The sequence below is a fragment of the Mangifera indica genome, chromosome 3 (assembly GCF_011075055.1).
Source record: "Mangifera indica cultivar Alphonso chromosome 3, CATAS_Mindica_2.1, whole genome shotgun sequence".
Classification (NCBI taxonomy): Eukaryota; Viridiplantae; Streptophyta; class Magnoliopsida; order Sapindales; family Anacardiaceae; genus Mangifera; species Mangifera indica.
In genome coordinates this window covers 17,415,021-17,434,199 of record NC_058139.1, presented here as the reverse complement: position 1 = coordinate 17,434,199, position 19,179 = coordinate 17,415,021, and the positions used below count along the sequence as shown (strand labels likewise).

The 19,179-nt window shown below is 33.0% G+C and overlaps 2 protein-coding genes across 5 annotated transcripts in view; one reads left to right on the top strand and one right to left on the bottom strand.

Annotated features, from left to right (window-relative positions):
- Positions 1 to 19,179, bottom strand: part of LOC123210122 (protein WVD2-like 3) — a 64,668-nt gene that overhangs the window by 25,985 nt on the left and 19,504 nt on the right. The window lies entirely within an intron of this gene.
- LOC123210121 lies at positions 12,756 to 13,901 on the top strand. The gene is made up of 5 exons (XM_044628334.1): positions 12,756 to 13,016; positions 13,104 to 13,155; positions 13,244 to 13,314; positions 13,406 to 13,484; positions 13,698 to 13,901. The coding sequence occupies exons 1-5, from the start codon at positions 12,924 to 12,926 to the stop codon at positions 13,751 to 13,753; spliced, it is 351 nt and encodes a 116-aa protein (XP_044484269.1). The 5' UTR covers positions 12,756 to 12,923; the 3' UTR covers positions 13,754 to 13,901.

The window sequence follows — 19,179 nt, the reverse complement described above, 5'->3', positions numbered from 1 at the left end:
GAGGAAAAGAAGAGATTTCATAACAAATGAGGCAAGCACCAAGGTTGTTTTAGAGAACGTTGAGCTCTTGAAAGAGGAAGTCAAGACTAAGAACAACGACATTAAGAAGAAAGAAGGAGCTCCTGTGCCCATTGTTAAGATATTGTCCACTCTAGATATATAATCTATCATGGTTTAACATCCTTAGTTCAATAGCCGATCCACTGTTAAGATATTGTCCATCATGGTAATTGTCTACTCTGTAGACAGAGTCTATCGTGGTTTAACATCCCTAGTTCAACAGTTCGATCCACAGTCAAAATGTCATCTACTTTGGGCACACAGTCCATCATGATTTTGCTTATAGGTTTTGCAAGTCAAAACACATATTGACAATTTAAGGAGCTCACAAGCTATTTAACTAGTCAAATTCTCTTATCTCTAACCAATGTGGAATGCATAGACATAGTACTCTCTTATGCTATGCCGATGTGGGATTTGCTTAAGGGTACTATATACACTCCCTTATGAGACTTAACATCCACATTGAAGTTTGGCCCACCATCATTCAAGAAGACATGCAGAGCCACTCTGATACCATTTTTAACATTTCTGATTCAATAACTCGACCCATATCAAGATATTGTCTACTCTTCACACACAGTCTAGCATGGTTTTGCTTCTGAGCTTTGCAACCCAAAATGCATCTTAACAATTTAAAGAGCTCACAGGCTATTTAACCGGTCAAATTCTCCTATCTCTAACCGATGTAGGATACATAAACAAAGTACAGACAAACCCAATATTTTTCTCCTGCTTTTCCGTTGTGGATTTGCCTAAAGGTATTACATAACAAAACAAATTATTCATATAGCTCACAAAAATGTTTATATATACACAAAACAAAATATTTATATAATTTATGAAAACGTTTATATATAAACAAAATGGAATATTTATATAGGTTACAAAAATACTTGTATAAATGTTTCGGTTTAATAGAAAACCTGCATGAAAATATTTTATAACTTAGAGAAACCAAAATTTTCATATTTGACTGTCATGTCCAAACATGTAGGGTCAAAAATCAAACACGTATGCAAATACAAAATAAATAATTTCTACTTATCTCAAATAAGAGCAAAGATCAACACAAACTCTTATACGTTTCAAACAACCACGCAAAATTTTCTTAGATTCCTAGCCACAATCAATGAATTCAATTGAATCAACAAAATCTTACAGTTCTTCTTAGATTCCATTGAAGAACCTTAATTCAAAACTAATTTCACAAATTCTAAAAGTATCCAAACGAACAACTTTATACCAAACTAACACATGTCTATACTGTACAACCTTTGTTCCATAAATTTTATAAATTTTTATACAAATTTAAATATTAAAAAACTTTGCAAGGACAAAGAAGACACATAGATAGTTTACTAAAAAAATATTCAGCTTAAAAAATATATATATAAACTTCACAAAAATTAACTCTTCCCACAACTCATGAAGATTGTCAACAGTTTTCAGGTTTGATAGCTCTAGTTTCCAGTAATTTTATGAAATTCAGTATAACTCAAAAATTTACGAAATTTTGTAGAATTAAACTTAACATATTGATGGTTTAAATAAAAGATCAACCTGAAAATAAATTAAAAAGTCATGTAAAATGAATTTCTTTCACAGATCACTAAGATTGCCATCTTCCAGATTGGACACACAATATTGTAACAATTTTAACAAATAGCATATAATGTATAAAATTGTGAAATTTTCCAAGATCAAACTAGACATGCTAATTTATTTATAAAAAAAATTAATTCAAAAATATTTCAGAAAGCTTTAAAAGTTAAATTTCTTTATCGGTCCCAAACTTTGCCAAATAAATTTTGGGTTTAATACTCAATCCTATAACAATTTTAATAAATTATATTAAATAGGTAAACTTACAAAAATTTCTAGAATAGAACTAGACATATTAATTTTTATATATATATAATATTTAAATTCAAAACAATTAAAAAAGACTATAAAAAAATTGTGTGCTCAGCACTTTATTTGGTTAAACATTTCTAAATTTTATTGTACGTTTTTATTAGTTTCGGGGTGTTACATGTTGTCACTGTTGTCGTTACTACTAACAACTCTTCAGCTTAGACGATGAAGAAGAACAACAAGAAGAAGGAGATCAACACTTGCATTCAAATCTCCAACACAAAGAAACCCTTCATTTTCTACCTAATTCTTGCCAAGGTATCCACATATTTTCTTGTTTTATTTTTTCCTTAAGTCAAGAATTTTTAGTTTCCTCATGTTTCCTTATTAGCTTATTGACATGAAAATTTGAAGATTTTATGATTTTCTTGATGGGGTTTTGTTTGATGTTATCAATCTATCTTACAAAGTCATATAAAGCAGTATAATAATATTGAACTCTCGGCCTTAGGCATGGGTAAGCGATTGATTTTTAATGGAGATTTGTGTACAAAGAAAGCGTGAAAAAAATACAAAAACATAGGAGTGAAATCGGAGAACTAGAATGGAAGATTTTTGTTGTTGTAAAATAGTTAATATTTTCTATTTTTTTCCATACATTTATATTTACATTAGTTTCACTAAATCCAAATACAATAATAGCTTAAATGAAGCTTACCCATACCATTTCTTACAAGCTAACCAAACCTTAATTATCAAACTACAGTAAACACAACTACTACTATTTGGTTTAGTTGCAATCTAACCAAAAGCATTACAAGATGGTTAAGTAAGTTTTCATCATTTTAAGGTTGAAAAAATAATCCACATCAACTTTAAGTTTCTGCATTAGAACCATCTTCAAAAATTCAAAATTTTTTAATAGCCAACTTTATTACTTTATAGCTTCATCACTCTTCCTTGACAAACTTATTTACCATTCCTAACTTATTTCTTATCTAAACAAACCTTTTGGTGTTTACTGCCTTAGTCAAAATGTCAACTAATTGCTCATTTGAGCTATAATCGATTAACCTTTTTTGTTATGGCTACTGTAACTTTGTTATCATAATAAATAGGTGTAGCTTCTACTTGTTTTTCATGCAAATCATCTAAAAGTTTTCTTTGCCAAATGGTTTGATTTATAGTTGAAGCAGTAACTATGTATTCAGCTTTTGTTATAGATTGAGCATCAATGTTTTGCTTCTTAGAATTCCAACATATCATACCTAATCTGAGAGAAAATATGTAACCATAAATCACTGGGCACTAGTTTGGCATTTAGTATAGCTTATCATGAATAGATTAATGGTTAGATTAAGAGAACTAAGTGGGTATTAAAGGATATGTTAAGAACTTGTTCCTTGGAGAATATGGTAAGTTGGGTTGAGATGTTCCCTTTAGTAGAGTTTGCCTATAATAATAGTTATTAAGCGATGATGCAGATAATGCCCTATAAAGTATTTTATGATAGGAGGGTCATTCTACTTTACACTAGGATAAGTTGAGTGAGAAAAATTTCTTTGTTTAGTCTTTTGAACCAGAATTGACTCAAAAAATGATTGAAGATGTTCAGCTAATCAGACAAAGAATGAAACAGACCCAGGATCAATAACACGTTATACCGATTAGAGATGTTGAGATCTAGAGTTCAATGTAGTTGATAAAGTTTTCATCAAAGTAACCCTATTTAAACATATGATAAGGTTTGAGAGAAAAGGTAAGTTCGCTTCTAGGTATAACTTATAGGCTTGCATTATCGAAGAGCATGAACTATATTGATGATGTGTTCCATGTCTCATCATTACACAAGTATATTAGGGATCCTTCCAATGTGTTAAAGACCAAAGAGATTCAATTATCAGAGGACTTAAGTTATGATGAGAGATTGATTAAAATCCTAGATAAAAAGACCAAATAGTTAAGAAACTAGTAGATTCCCTTGGTCAAGGTACTTTGAAGGAATTATAAGATTGAAAAAGCTACTTGGGAGATAGAGCAGCATCCTGAGCTATTTTTAGTGAATTCAAAGATCAAAATTCCAATAAAAGGGATAAATTGTAACACCCACAAGTACACTTGAGGGTAAAATAGTCTTTATTTATAAGTTTATATAATGTATGCATGAGTTACTGCGATTTGAAAGTCAATGTGTGAGTTTTCAATGACACACAATCATGTATGGAAAGTTCATGCTTACGTGTCATGCCACGTCAGCCAGATAAGATATATTCCATGTGAAATTCAAATTTCATGACACATGACTGTGTATAGGTGGTGCATGCCTCTGTGTGTGTTTGCACGTTTAAGTTTCTATTAAAGGCTTGTTGTTGCATTTTAGGGATTACTATTCTAATCCTTAAGTGCATGAAGCTTTTCAGAAAAAAGAGAGAGGACAAGAGTTTGATCATCCGGTGTTTGTGTGATTCCCTCGGTGATTGAATTCTAGCAACATGGAGAAGAGGAAACTAGAGAGAAGATAGCCAACCTATGTGCTTGACTTTCTATAGATAATAGGTAAGTAAGGCTTATTGTCCTATGCTTATTGATTGACATATTGCCGCCATTTGTGAGTTTATGGATGATAATTTCTGTCATTAATTTAATTAAGTTGAATATATGTATGTTAATCAATATTTTGTGTGTGGATCTGCTGTGAACATAGAAACATGATAATGATAGTTAGGGCTGGATTCGAGCCGAGCTTGGCTCACAGCCAGCTCGAGCTCGACTCGGTTCATATATGGGCGGCTCGAGTTTAGCTCGAGTTCGACTCGAACTCTGCTAATGTCAGCTTGTTTCGGGCTCGAGTTCGGTTCGGCTCAGCTCGGCTCATTTTTCGTTATTAAAACGACATCATTTTTAATATATATTGGTTAAAACAACGTCGTTTTGTATAAAAAATTTTAAAAAAAAATCTACCAAGCCAGCTCAAGCTTGGCTCTGGCTCAGCCAAACCCGGCTCATTTCAGGCTCGACCGAGCCGAACTGAGCTCGAGCTGAAGCTCGAGCTGGCTCGGCTTGAGTCCAGCCCTAATGATAGTAGTTCTTTGGTTAGTTTCGGTTTATGTTTAATAAAATTGAAGGGAGATCATAAGACATATTCATGTGTGTGTGTGTACATGTACACACATATAAAAAAAACATATAGGCGTGCACGCGATTTTGCTTTAGTGAATGATTGATGGCATGGTGACTCTTCTGCTTTAGAATAATATGGAAAAGTAAGATGGACAAACCCTAACTATGTTTTTGTCCATGAGTTTATGGATGACATTAGATGAGATTGTGTTTTATTGATTATTGAGGCATGGAATTGATACTTGTTATTAAGGCATGGTATTGGTATAAGTTTAGTTTTATGTTATACTCATAAAGGCATAGGTAAGATGCGCAAGGAAAAGGTCAGGGAGCTAGCAAAGTCTAATTCCTAGGTTCATCACATAACCGTATGGTATAGGACACATGCTCGTGTGTGCAATAACCATAATTTAGGCTAAACTTTCTTGGCTCTTTAATGAGCATTGGGTGTTGTTAACTAGTTAGCGGTCAACTAGGACACGTAAACTTCCTGTGTGTAGTTTTAGCATGATTCTGTGTGCGATGAAATGACTTGAATACCCTTAAGAAGTGGAGTAGTTGAGAAGAAAATAAATAAGGAAAGGAAATAATTATCAAAAGAGCTATACCTTTGTGTTAGATAATAACACATGCTTGTCTGTTTAGAAGATTAACACATAGGGAGAGACCACAATAAGGAATGGTTGTGTGTAAGTGTAAAAAAGGACATACCCCTATGTGTCTATAGATACACACCCGTATGTGTAGAGTAGATTAAAGAGAAAGAGAAAAAGAATTAGGCTAAGGATTTATGGGTCATCTCAAGCAATAATGCAAAGAGTACGAATACGTAGTAATACCCTGATATAAGACAAGCACTAATGGAGTTGTGATATTGTTCACAATGATACTTAGGGTTGATATCGTTTAATAGATGCAAAAGGATACTAAGAATTTTTGCGAGCTTTGCAAAGGAATTTTTAAGAAAACTCAAATAAGAAGTTTTGTTAATAACTTGAACTAAATGCTTTGAATGACAAAACTCATATCTTTATATAGGTTTATTTCTCCTGACTAAACTAGAAAAATATAAAACATAAGGAACGTTATTTTAAGTAAACTTTCTTAAATAATAACTTCCAAAAACTTATTGTTTCCCAAATCAAAATAAGACACTCACCAAAAATAAAATAGGTTTTCTTAACTTATTTAGGAAAACTAATATTAATAAAACTTTATTAATTAAATAAGACTTAGGATTTTTTATTTTACATTCTTAAGGCTTCCTTCATGGCTTCATGTCATCATGCACAACCATGTTATCACGCCACATCTCTAAATAAGATGCTACATCTTATGCCACTTCATTTTTTGGGTGCCACATCATCAATCTTCCTTTGGATAATTTCTTTTGTATTTTGAATGTTTTCTACCCTACTACCCTTTTTCCTTGGTCCTTCACTATTCTCCCCCACTAGAAAAGAACTTGACAACAAGTTATCATTGTATAAGTCAACTTTATGGTAGAATTTTGTCAAATCAAGCACATTAAAGGTGTTAGAAATCCTCATGTTGTCAGGTAAGTCCACCACATAAGCATTATCATTAATCTTCTTCAAAGTTTTATAAGGTCATACCTTTTTTGGTTTGATTTACTGTGCATGCTAGTTAAAAGTCTCTTCTTTTTAAAAAACACTATAACTTCCTCTCCCACATCAAACACTTGTCTCCTTCTATATTTATCAATGGTGATTTTATAAGTCAAATTACTTTCCTTTAAAACTTGTTTCACCACCTTAAACATGGATACATAACTGTCAGCCAATGTAAAAGCTCATTAACTAGCTCCCCTACCTATAGGCAATGATTTTATTGTTGTAAGCGAATTCAGCTTGCGTTAAGGCAAAGTCCCATTGGCCTTTCTTCATACCACAAATGCATCAAATTAAATTTCCCAAGAAATGGTTAACCATTTTTGTTTGTCCATCAGTTTGTGGATGTACGGTACTACTAAATTTCAATTTAGTCCCAAATGTGTTCCACAGAATAAGCCAAAATGCTACCTAAAACATATTATCTCTATCCAAAACAATTGATAATGGAACCTTATGTAAACAAACAACCTCCTTGAAAAATAACTTGGTCGTATGATAAGCATCAGTTGTTTTCCTATAATAAATAAAGAAAGACATCTTGGAGAATCTATCTACCATAATAAACACTGAGTCATATCCTCTTTGAGTTCTTAGCAACCCCAACACAAAATCCATGGAAATATCATCCCAAGGTGCATTAGGAATGGTTAAGGGCAAGCATAATCCCATGTTTTACTGTTGTCCCTTACTAATTTGGCAAATAGGACACCTCTGGACAAACTTCCTTAAATCTGGCTTTAATTGAGGTCAATAATATCTCTTTTCCAATCCAACTATAGTTTTATCTCTATCCACATATCCACTTGAGTCACTTGAGTGTAACTCTCTAATTAGCTTATCTTTTAATAAGCTCTTTGGAATACATAATTGACTTCCTTTAGACAAATACCTATCTTGAATAAGGAAATCCTTCATGGGAAGGTTATGTAAATAATTATTCCATACCTGATCGAAATCTTCATCTTTCTCATATAGCTCTTTGAGTTGCTCAAATTCAGTAATTTCAAGGGCAATTGTAACTAATAACGTTGCTCTTCTACTCAATGCATCTGCCACTCTATTAGTTACACCAGATTTATGAATAATCATATAATTAAATCTCTTAAGGTACGAACCCCATTGTACTAACATTCAGTCTATATTCTTTTAAGCCTTAAAGTGTTGAAAGGTTTGGCGATCTGAATAGATGATAAACTCTCATGGTAACAAATAAAGCTCTTATGTCTTCAAACATCTAAATAATACATATAATTCTTGTTGGTAAGTAGACCACCTCTATCTAGCTTCACTTAATGTCTAACTAAAGAAAGCAATTGGTTTCCTCTCTTGTGAAAGTACTCCACTAATCCCAATTCCACTAGTATCACACTCTAGCTCAAACACTTTATTAAAATTGGGCAACAATAAAACAAGAGTTGTTATTAACTTTTCCATAATCAATTCAAAGCTTCGATCTATATCTTCTTCCTATTGAAATTTTCCTTTCTTCAAATAATACAACTAACCCATGAAAGCTGCTCACTTCAATTTTGTTGGTTTAGGCTTGGTTTCTTATGTTTTCATATTACTTGGAATTATAAGGTTCTTTACTTCAATCGTTTGTCGCCTATTTATGTTACCCTGCGGTAATCGCTTGATCTATAGACCATATGCTTTGTATTGCCAAATGATCTTGAATAGAATAGTTTAGGCCATTCATATACCTCGCAACTTGTTAGTCTTTGGTCTCACTCAAGTTACATCGAGATTGTAGTCATAGAAATTCTTTCGTATAGGTAGCCATAGTTTTGGTTCCTTGGTAACAATTTTGAAGTTATTGGAACAATGTTTGCTCATAATTGAATGGTAGAAAACAAGACTTTGACAAAGCTTTTATCGGCTCCCAATCTCTCACAATTGGGTATCCCTTCATCTTTAATTGTTCTTGATGCCTTTGCCACCATGTATCGACTCCTCCCTTTAATTTATAAGCTACTACACTTACTTTATGTGCTGGTTTGATCTACATAATATCAAAAAATTACTCCATTTCATACAACCAATCAAGAAATTGCTCAATATCCATTACACCATTAAATTATGAAGATTACCCTTGAGTTTGTAAGGTTCACAGTTTTGATAAGCTCTCCTCCCTTCTTAATTATGGCTCCGAGGTATAATCACCTTTTGATTCTTCATCAACTCCTTGCTCGAGTCATGTAGAAACTTCTTCTCTTCTTGATTGCATTTGCTTAGGAAGAATTGAAACTATCCTTTGTAGATTAAAAGCAGTTTGTGTAGGTTATGATACAGGTAAGTTGGCTTCTATCTTATTGACTTGTGTAGTTAGTCCCTTTACAGTTCTAACTAATGTTGTGATTTGTTGCTCTAAACTAGCATGCCAATCTGAATTTTCCTTATGCCTAGCCATCTCAAAACAAGGCTATGATACCACGTGATGCAGGACAAGCGCTAATAGAGTTGTGATATCGTTCATAAGGATGCTTAGGGTTGATATTGTTCAACAGACGCACAGTAATACCACGAATTCTTGCAAGCTTTGCAAAGGAATTCTTAAGAAAACTCAAATAAGAAGTTTTATTAATAACTTGAATTGAATGATTTGAATTACAAAACTCATGTCTTTATATAGACTTATTTCTCCTAACTAGACTAGAAAAATATAAAACATAGGGAAAGCTATTTTAATTAAACTTTCCTAAATAATAACTTCCTAAAACTTATTATTTCTTTAATCAAAATAGGATACTCACCAATAATAAATAGGACTATTAACTTATTTAGGAAAACTAATATTAATTAAATAAGACTTAAGATTCTTTATTTCACATGCATAAGGCTTCTTTCATGGCTTCATGTCATTACACAGGTCTATGTCATCATTCCACATCTTTAAATAAGCTACCACATCATGTGCCATGTCATCCTTTAGGTGACACATAGCCAACATTCCTTTGCACAATTTCTTTTGCATTTTGAATATTTTCCACCCTACCACCCTCTTTCCCTGGTCCTCTATTATACCCTATGTGTCTAAGAATTAAGCTATAGAATGATAAGAGATACATTTTAAGTGGAAGCAAGAACGAGCCGAGTTAAGTTAAGACTCAAGATGCATGCATGTTAGGCATAATAGGATCATTCCAATGAGGCACTGTGAATGCATATTCCTTACACTATTTGTAGTAGGGGATGTCCACAGTAAGACACAAGACTCGTAGTATGGTTTTTGCTCACAGTAGAGCTTAGTTGAGATGCAATTTAGTTTAGTGGAATAGAGAGATAGCTCACATAGCCAAGGTGCCAAATTCTTGTATTTGATCCTAGTTGATCGACCTAGTATATAGTTTCAGTTACAGTTTCTAGATTCAGCTACTTCCACTGAGTTCAGTATGGTCATGCCAAATGAGAATTTGGGGAATGGCTCCTTACTGACTGAACATGACATAGTTTGATTCTAGAGTTATGACATATAGCTTGGATATTCCTTAGCATATAGTATGAGCACATAAATGTTATATAAGACCTATCATCATCCATAAATGAGTTTAATGCTAACTCTGGATGACAAAGATAGTATGGGTCGAGACTAAGGGCATTTTAGAGATTTAAATATTAAGTAACAAATGAGTCTCTTACTTACTTATGTTTTATCACTCATCCCTCTTCTTTTATGCATGCAGGTACAGACGACCGTGATGGCTACAAGACAAGCGGTGGTCAAAGGGTGTAGAGCAATGAGGACATCTCTATCATCATAGTTTTACCAACTTTATTCTTAATGATTTTGTGTTATTCAGTTTATATTTATGTATTTGACTGTACCGTTCCATTTCTCAGTAAATTTTGAATTATGACATCTTTTTTTCTCTTTCGATTTCAGTCTTAGCAAGGGTATTTTTGTAAATTTGCAAAGTTGAATAAATGAAGTTCGTTTTCAATAAATAATGAGTTTTATGATATGTTTTGAGTTATATGCATACTCGAAATAGTCAATTTGATGACATTTTCCTTTAAAGGGTAATACTTTTGGAGAAGAGTGTTACAGTTTGGCTTGAATAAAAAATAGCTCAGCTCGGTTAGACTTGAGTTTGTCAAGCCAACATTAAGAGTGATTCGAGTTTAGTTCGAATGATAATGATTCTGCTCAAATTTGGTTTGAGTTTGCTCAGTTTGTAGTTTAAATCCCTTACTCGAATCTGTGGCTCAGATTCATAATTTAAATTCGTGATTCATTAATAAAACGATATTGTTTAATAATTACTTAACATACTTCGAATCAAATCATGAGCCAAGTTCAAATCAAATCAAGCCATTTATCTAACTTGTGAGTCAAACTGAGTTGAACTCTCTCTAGCTCAAATTTGGCTTAGTTTCAAAATAAGTTGAACCTTTTATCATGAACTTGGTTCAAATTTGAATTAAATCGATTCGAACCAAGTTGAATCAAGTTGAGCAAGCTCGATTCGAGTCCAATGTTACTGGAGTTGGACTAATTTCTTTTCGGCTTGAGTTAGACCAATTTCTTTTCGAGCTGAACTCGAGTTGGGGGTGTTCGAGCTCAACTTGATTTGTATCTACTCTTAGTTACATGCCCAATTTAGTTCAAAAAAATATATTAATCCATAATGTTAATTTTACTTATTTAGACCGGTATGTATCATATTGTACGATACGCAAATTATATATTTTATCAATTTTCAATACACCTTAAAATACATATTATTTTTTATCTGTATTATATATCGTATATTTGTATGATACTGATAACCATAATACCATAATATCTAATATGGAATCAAACCAAGCAACTGCATAAGAATTCCTTTGTCGTGGTTCTTCGTAGACATGTAAAGGGGTTGGCCAACCCGCTTCATGCCCAAGTCCGCTTGTTTTTACACAGCTCAGGCGTCACGGGTCTGTTCATGCTTATAGGTCGGCTTGGCCCGTAAGACTCGCCAATCGGTAGGCCTTAGTATGGCATGACCTGTGGGTATGATGGAACACTCCAGATTCGGCCTGACATGACTCATTATGGTTGTAGTCTTCCACATAAATGTTCTTTTCCAATTTATATAAGTTTCTAATGGAGATGTATATATGCCCGTTAGTGTTAGGAGCAACTATAGAAGATCGGCTAACAAGATGATTTTATTGAGATGGAGACATTTTAATGTAGCAGATGTTTTGTAGCACAAAAACTCTTTATGTTTTCTATTGTAGTGTTACCAGTTTTACTTGCAAGTGTTGTTGAGATACAATGTACGGAGCTGCGTTGTTCATGTTAGATTTGTAATTTTCATTTTACTGCAAACATAAATTCTTGTTAAGGGTATGCATGGTTAGGTTTGGTATTGAGAGCTTTTTTAAACTAAATTGAAAAAAAATAGTTTGAAAAATTTTCAAACTAAACCAAATTAAAAAAATATGGTTTGATCTAATTTAATTATGGTTTAAACCTATAAAACTTATTCACTTTTAAATATATTTTACTTAATAAAATTAATTTAATTATAATTTTACAAAATAAACATGTAAAATAAATATGAAATATATATATGTAAAAAAATGACAAATTAAATTTTAAAAAAACGTTATACACCTAATTGTTTATTGAAAAATTTTATATAATATAGTTTCATATATGTATTTTAAAAAATACATATCTTCTACTCACGTATGAGGAAAGGTCCAAATCAAATACTTAGACATATAAATCTCATACAACAATATATTTCATACTGATAAATGTGTTATGTGACCTTACGAGTCACCTGTACTTGAGAGTTTATTATTATACTCTTGTTAGGAATAACATAGTCGTTTTAACTTGAAAACAAAAAATATATCATTAGTCTCACTATATCCTAAACTTATTTGATCACATCAGTCTCTCTAATCCCTCAAAAAAAAAATATGGTGTTATAAAACACAATTCGTGCCTAAGGGGTTAGCGAGTCTGAGTATCTTGCAAAAGTTTAAGGAATCGGAGCCAATCAGTTTCTACAAATAGAAATCCGAACCTAGAACCAATATATATATATATATATTGGAAGCATAGGCTGCTTAAGAAACGGCTGCAACGTCATCATTCTTTCAAACTACATTTTACGGAGAACCCTTAACAAACTCTTGGCGCCAAAGATAACTATCACCTCTATATAAGACCAGCCCCCCATCACAACAGACTCCCTCACACAAATCTCAAGCCTCTCAGAATTTCCAGGAAGTTAGTGCCGCTGTTGCATAGAGATGGCACTAGAGAGGAGGAGTAACTTGATAACTTCTTCACCAATCCTGACACTGCTCTTTATCTGCACATACTGCTTCGCCCAACATACCCAAGTAAATGTCACTTTCTTGGATCAATTATGGTTGCTTAGATGAGAAATTTTCCTAACCAGGTTTCTCTGATCTTATGTTGTGTTGCAGATGAACATGCAATGGCATAAGGATGATGCACATCTGAAAGGAGACAATGGAGGTAAGAGGCCAGGCCACACCCTTTTCTTGTTAAACAAAATTCGAAATTCCTCCCATTTTTTGAACAATCAGATACACGCTTTTGGTAGGGAGAATGAAGATATGTCTGATAGCCTCCAAGCTTGAGGACAAGCAAAGCCAATTCTTTCAGTGGCCTAAGGTTCAACTACTTTCACCAGTTAATTTTACTTGTCACAAATTTCAGTTACTTATTTCCTACTAATAGCTTCATCCCTTTTATTGTCTCCCAGATTGAAAAGCCCGTTTTTCTGAAACCCAACAGGATCACGGCTCCAGCTTACACCCTGCGGCCGCTCAAACAAAGGCCTGGTAGTACCAAAGATCCTTTCGTATTGAAACTAATTAGATTTACATATTGTGATGCCACAGAGGTGAATATATCTACAGTGAACTCCATGCTGGATCATATAGATTCTTTCATTCAGAAACCTAAGATTGTACTGATTAATTAGCTTCCTTCTTCCTTCTTCTATTTCATTAGTTAAAAGTTCGTATTCTTCATCCATCTTACTGGATTTTCAGATACAAATTATTCTGGGGAAGGTTCAGAATCTGGACAAGACCACAACTACCGCTGATGGTGCCACAGCACATTACGTGGAATCTGATAGGCGGGCCCGACCCAGCAGTTGCTTAAGAATTTCCTTTCCTTCTTTTCCAGTCTATATAACAGTTTAATAGAGACGTATAATGATTTGATTGAGATAAAAACATTTTAGTTTAGCGGATCTTGTGAAGTGTAGCATCTTTATTTGATTTCTGTTGTAGTGTTGCCATTTTTATTTGCAAGTGTAGTTGAGATATGATATACAGAGCTGCGTCGTTCATTAAATAATAAAAAGCGAGTGTTCGGTTCTAAAAAAATTTTAAAAAAAAATCAATGGAAACAATAAAAAATGTGATGATATTTACCAAGTTGTTATCTCATATTTGAAAATTAAATTTCAGGTAATTAAATTAAATACCCAAATTTACTAGGCCAAAAACAAAATTACCCAACTCTGTTAACACAAAACAAATATACCCAAATATTGTGAATTGACAAAAACATCCCCATATATAAACAAACCTTAACAATTTCAGCAAACTCATTTCTCCTGTGAATTTATTGTTCCAATTAACAAAAACGTGAGGCAAAACCGAGAGGTGACGCCTAGCTCTTTTCTCCAACGATTTTTTGAGTTTTTTGACAACAAAAATGGCAAAAGAGATTAGTTCATCGTTTCTTGTTATGTTTTATTCATTTTGGTGTTGAGATTTAAACAATTGAGTGAAAATTTTGAGTTCTTTTAAAGTTAGGCTTTTTGGTTTTGAACAATTGATTATATGGGTGAAATCCTTTATGTGTCAGATGAATTTTGTAAGAGGTTTTTTGTTAGAATAGACATAGATTTTATTGTTGTTGAAATGGGAGTCAAAAAAAGGATTTTGGGTTCGGAAATCCAACATTGTCAACTGAAATAGCAAGGTAAAATTAGCTAGGGACGGGGAGGTTTTTGCAAATTTTCAAACAGTGACAACCTTGTGGGCTCATGAGATGGGGGGCAAAGAGTCAGTTTTGAAATTTGTTAGACTCTTGGGATCATGAGTAGGGGGCAAAGAGTCACTTTTTAGAACTTGAGAGGCTCGTAGGATCGTGAGGAGGGGGGAAATGTGAGTTTTGAAACAATTCCTGCCTCTTAAAATTGTGAGTTTAGGGTTGGTGGTAGTTCACAATTTTCATGTGGGGTCTTGTTGTTATTTGCCATTAAAGGTTTTTGTTGGATATTTTTCACTTGGGGTTGTTATAATATTTACCATTTAAAGGGAAAAATTGATATTTCTTTCTAGTATAGGGTTTTTTCAAGTGTAATTTTCGAATTTAAGGTCCATTTTTTAGAACTAAGTAGTTATTGCAAAATTTGATATATTTTTTATTATTTTGGATAGTTTCAATTTAGAGTTTTTTGGACATGTAGATTTAGAAAAAGAATTTATCATTATAATTGAAATTTTTTTAATAATGCAATAATTCTTGGATGTGTACATTTCAACTCTTAAGTTTGTTTTCCCGAATAAAGCATTCAATCTACTTGTTGTATGTATTTTTAATTTACGGGGGAGAAATAGAAAAAAAATCTTGTATCAAGGTTTATTGACGTGTAAATTTTAAATTTTGTATCTATATCTCTGAATAAAGCATTTATGATGAATAAAGTATTAAAGGTTTTTGTTTGATATTTTTCACTTAGGGGTTTTATGATATTTATCATTTAAGGGGGAAAATTGATATTTTTTTCCAATATAGGGTTTTTCAACATGTAATTTTTGAATTTGAGGTTCATTTTTCCCAATTAAGTAGTTATTGCGAAATTTGATATATTTTTTTATTATTTTGGATAGTTTCAATTTAGAGTTTTTTGGACATATAGATTTAAAAAATATATATATCATTACAATTGAAATCTTTTTAATAATGCAATGGTTCTTAGATGTGTACATTTCAACTCTCCCGAATAAAGGATTCAATCTACTCGTTTTATGATATTTTGCATTTACAAGGGAGCAATAGAAAAAATCCCACATCAAGGATTCTTGACATGCAAATTTCAAATTTTGTATCTTTATTTCTGAATAAAGCATTTATGATGAATATTGTCTTGATTACAATTTCTTTTATATTACATAGAAGATTACAAAAGAGAAAACATGTGGAGCCAAAGGCAAAATTAAGATACCCTATTGTTAAGCGACATTGCAGGGTTCAAGTGACCTCAGGTAGGAATCGAGATGGGATGTCCACTATAAAAGATGCTTTAATGGAGAAGCAACTAAAAATCTTTCGAACGATGTATTTTGATCAATTTCTGCATGTCCACGACATTAGATTTTGATCAACCTATTTGAGTTCGCGTTTATTACACATCTTCACTTCAATCGGTTGACAAACATTAGCCTTTATCTTCCTCGAGATGTCAAATATCGAATTCAGGATACCTATTTCTATAGTGCACAGTCGATCACATACAGTAATCTGGAATATATATTCGAGGTGAAGGCATAAGGGGGATGATGATGGCAACGCAGTTAAGTTGGCCCTACTTTATTGTCTTTATTTGGGGTTACTAAGGAATGACATTTGAAAATTGATATCCCAAAAGGTTCTCCAATTGGTTGATCATATGGATGGATTCAATGCATATCTATAGGGAGAGCGACTATGGCAAATGACATACTGATCCATATCTCATTGTATTAAGAGGTTATGTGCAGACCTCAATCCTAATGAAAAGAAGAAGGTTAATCTAGTTAAACAATATGGTTTCATAGGGTGCTTGTTTGCTTTCCAAATCCTTTGATTAACTATTTACTATTAACCTTATTATCATAGTTAACACAAGTGAAGATGAACCATTTATTTTTAATCTTCGTACAGGGTAATGGACATAAGGGATTATTGAAAAAAGGATCCCCACATACACTATCCCTGATAATAGAGATAAGTACAATAAGAATGTGGAATACAATTTAATCTAATTAGGTGATTGATTTTTTTATATGTCATGTTTATAGGATGTATGATTGTTCTTCATAGTAGACATCCCTTTAATTGCTAGTAAAATGGTGAAAGACATTGCCTTCTAAAGGGACGAGGTGGTTGATGTCTGTCACGAGGAGAGTTTGATAAGGTACATACATAAATGTCCATAATGATTTTCATTTGGCTAATGAAAACGTTGAAAGACGATTTATTGTTTATATGTCCTTTCCTTAACCGACCACATAATTAGATGTGGTAACTTGACATCACTTGAGGATTCCTTCACCAAACCTTTTTCCATACAAAAGGTATCATTATCTATTTTACCAATAAATTTGAAATTAATTTTTTATTATTATTGTCATTGTTGCTAGAATTTTCAGTCACATCACATCACATGGGCATTGAATAATAAAGTTGTTTTTATTACATCACATTTTTACATACTTTATAATTATGATCAGGCATTAAAGTTTTCAAATAGTTTAATTGTGCACACCTTTTTGGTATATTTCCATAAGGGGTATGTATCTGGAGATGGGTGTTACATTTATGGAATTTGAGCATGATTTTGGTACCTAAAAAGGTGAAAAGTTTTATGTGTTTGAAAAATGCATATAAAGTTAAGTAAGAAAGTAGCCCCTTGTACAATATTGACCAGCCCTGCATGCTTATTGCTGTAAGTATAATATACTTGCTTCTAGATTAAAATAATATATGCCTAAAGGTTGTTATGATCTCAGGATAAGGAGATCAAAAAGGTTAATCAGAGATGTCCCAAAGGCTCCTAGTCAAGAAATAAGCCAAGCAAAGGCTCAAGGATAGGCATTCAACACCCTAGTTATGCCCTCCATTAATAGTGTTGCCATTCTCTAGATTGTGGAAGAGGTTCTAAGACAAAACAAAGAGGTGTTAACTAATGTGGGGTATCTAGCTCAAGCCCCACTGGCGCCAAAGTAGTATTCAGATATATAGGCACTCTCCTAGTAAAGTAACAAGAATGCAAGAGCACCTCGAGTAAAGATTGGAGGTAGCAGTAGAAGACAAGTTTATCCTATTATAGCCTATCTAGTCATCATATGCCCTAGATTTTAAAGGCAGTATAGTGTCAGGGGGATTGCCAATTGAATAATGGCTAAAGCAGTAGAGGATGTCATGAGGATCTACTCAATGATAGATGCTATTAAGATACAGTGTGCTAGTCTCCTATTGAAAGATAACACTAAGGTCTAATGGTAAACGTTATGTGAGACTCATCAAGTTTTAGAGATATCATAGGTAAGCTTCAGACAAGCTTTTGAGTCAGAATAAATTTCAATTGAACTCATATATGTGAAGCAGTAAGAGTTCCTCCAACTGAGGTAGAAAAACATATATGCTCTTGGCATGGCTAATTCAAGGATAGGAAAGTTAAATGTGTTTATAAAAAGGCATAGGCCAGACAAAGCCAAAGATGTGATAATTAAAGATAATTCTTCTAAGACTTTTTTAGAGGCCCTTAGTTAAACACTAAGATTTGAGACCGTAAGACAATGCATGACCAAGACAAAGTGTTGTCAGAGAAACCTCTACCACCAGCCCCGATGTCAAGATAGAGTCAGCTGACTATTAGTGGCAACTAAAGGGGAGGCAGCAAAGATAGTCCTAGTAGAGACAACAAAGGTAAGAGAACCTTCCAACCTAAGAATAAGAATAACTAAAGGGTTAAGAAACAGAGAAAACAAGAACAGCCTAGACACAATGATTCCCCTACATGTCATAAATATGATGAGAGGTGTACCAATGAGTGTTAAGCCATATAAAAGGTGTGTTATAGATGTAAGTAGCCAAGACATTGTACCAGGTAGTGTACAACCCTAACAACGATGCCAACTCATGAAAAGTAAATAGTTAAAGGAGAATAGACTTGAGTATTCATACCTACTGAAACCTATATGGATGCTAGCCCAATAGTTATGATAGATTAGTTATTGTTTCATACTTGTCTTTTATAAGCTTTAATTGACTCCGGTATCACACATTGTTTTATTGCTAAAGGCACAGTTAAGAGATTAAGACTAGAGCCTTCAGTTGTCCCCTATATTAACATAAAGATGTCGGATGAGGACTAGATTCATAGTAGTTTAATATTGGTAAGGGAAACAATTTTTCTAAAAGGTCATGCAATGGTCATGAACTTAATAATCATATACATGCTAGATTTCGATGTAATACTAGGCATGAACTTTTTGAGCAAATATAGAGCAGAAATAGATTGTAAGAAGAAGAAGGTTAAATTCAGTTTGGATGATGGTGAGTAGTTTACATTTGAAAATGATCGAATCTTTAGCATAATGATTAATAGTATCAAGGTTAAGAAAATGTTGAGTAAGGGATGTATGGTGTATTTGATGCATGTGGTTCAAAAATCAACAAAGATAATTTTAGGCATAAAAAATATGTAGTAGTAACTTGGCCCCAAGAACAACACAAATTTCCAAAGCC

What these genes read in the sequence shown, in the direction of transcription:
- LOC123210121 (XM_044628334.1), top strand. Translation starts at nt 12,924, where the DNA reads ATGGCACTAGAGAGGAGGAGTAACTTGATAACTTCTTCACCAATCCTG. An exon ending in TCTGAAAGGAGACAATGGAG is followed by an intron (nt 13,156 to 13,243) that starts GTAAGAGGCCAG and finishes CGCTTTTGGTAG; the next exon opens with GGAGAATGAAGATATGTCTG. An exon ending in AATTCTTTCAGTGGCCTAAG is followed by an intron (nt 13,315 to 13,405) that starts GTTCAACTACTT and finishes ATTGTCTCCCAG; the next exon opens with ATTGAAAAGCCCGTTTTTCT.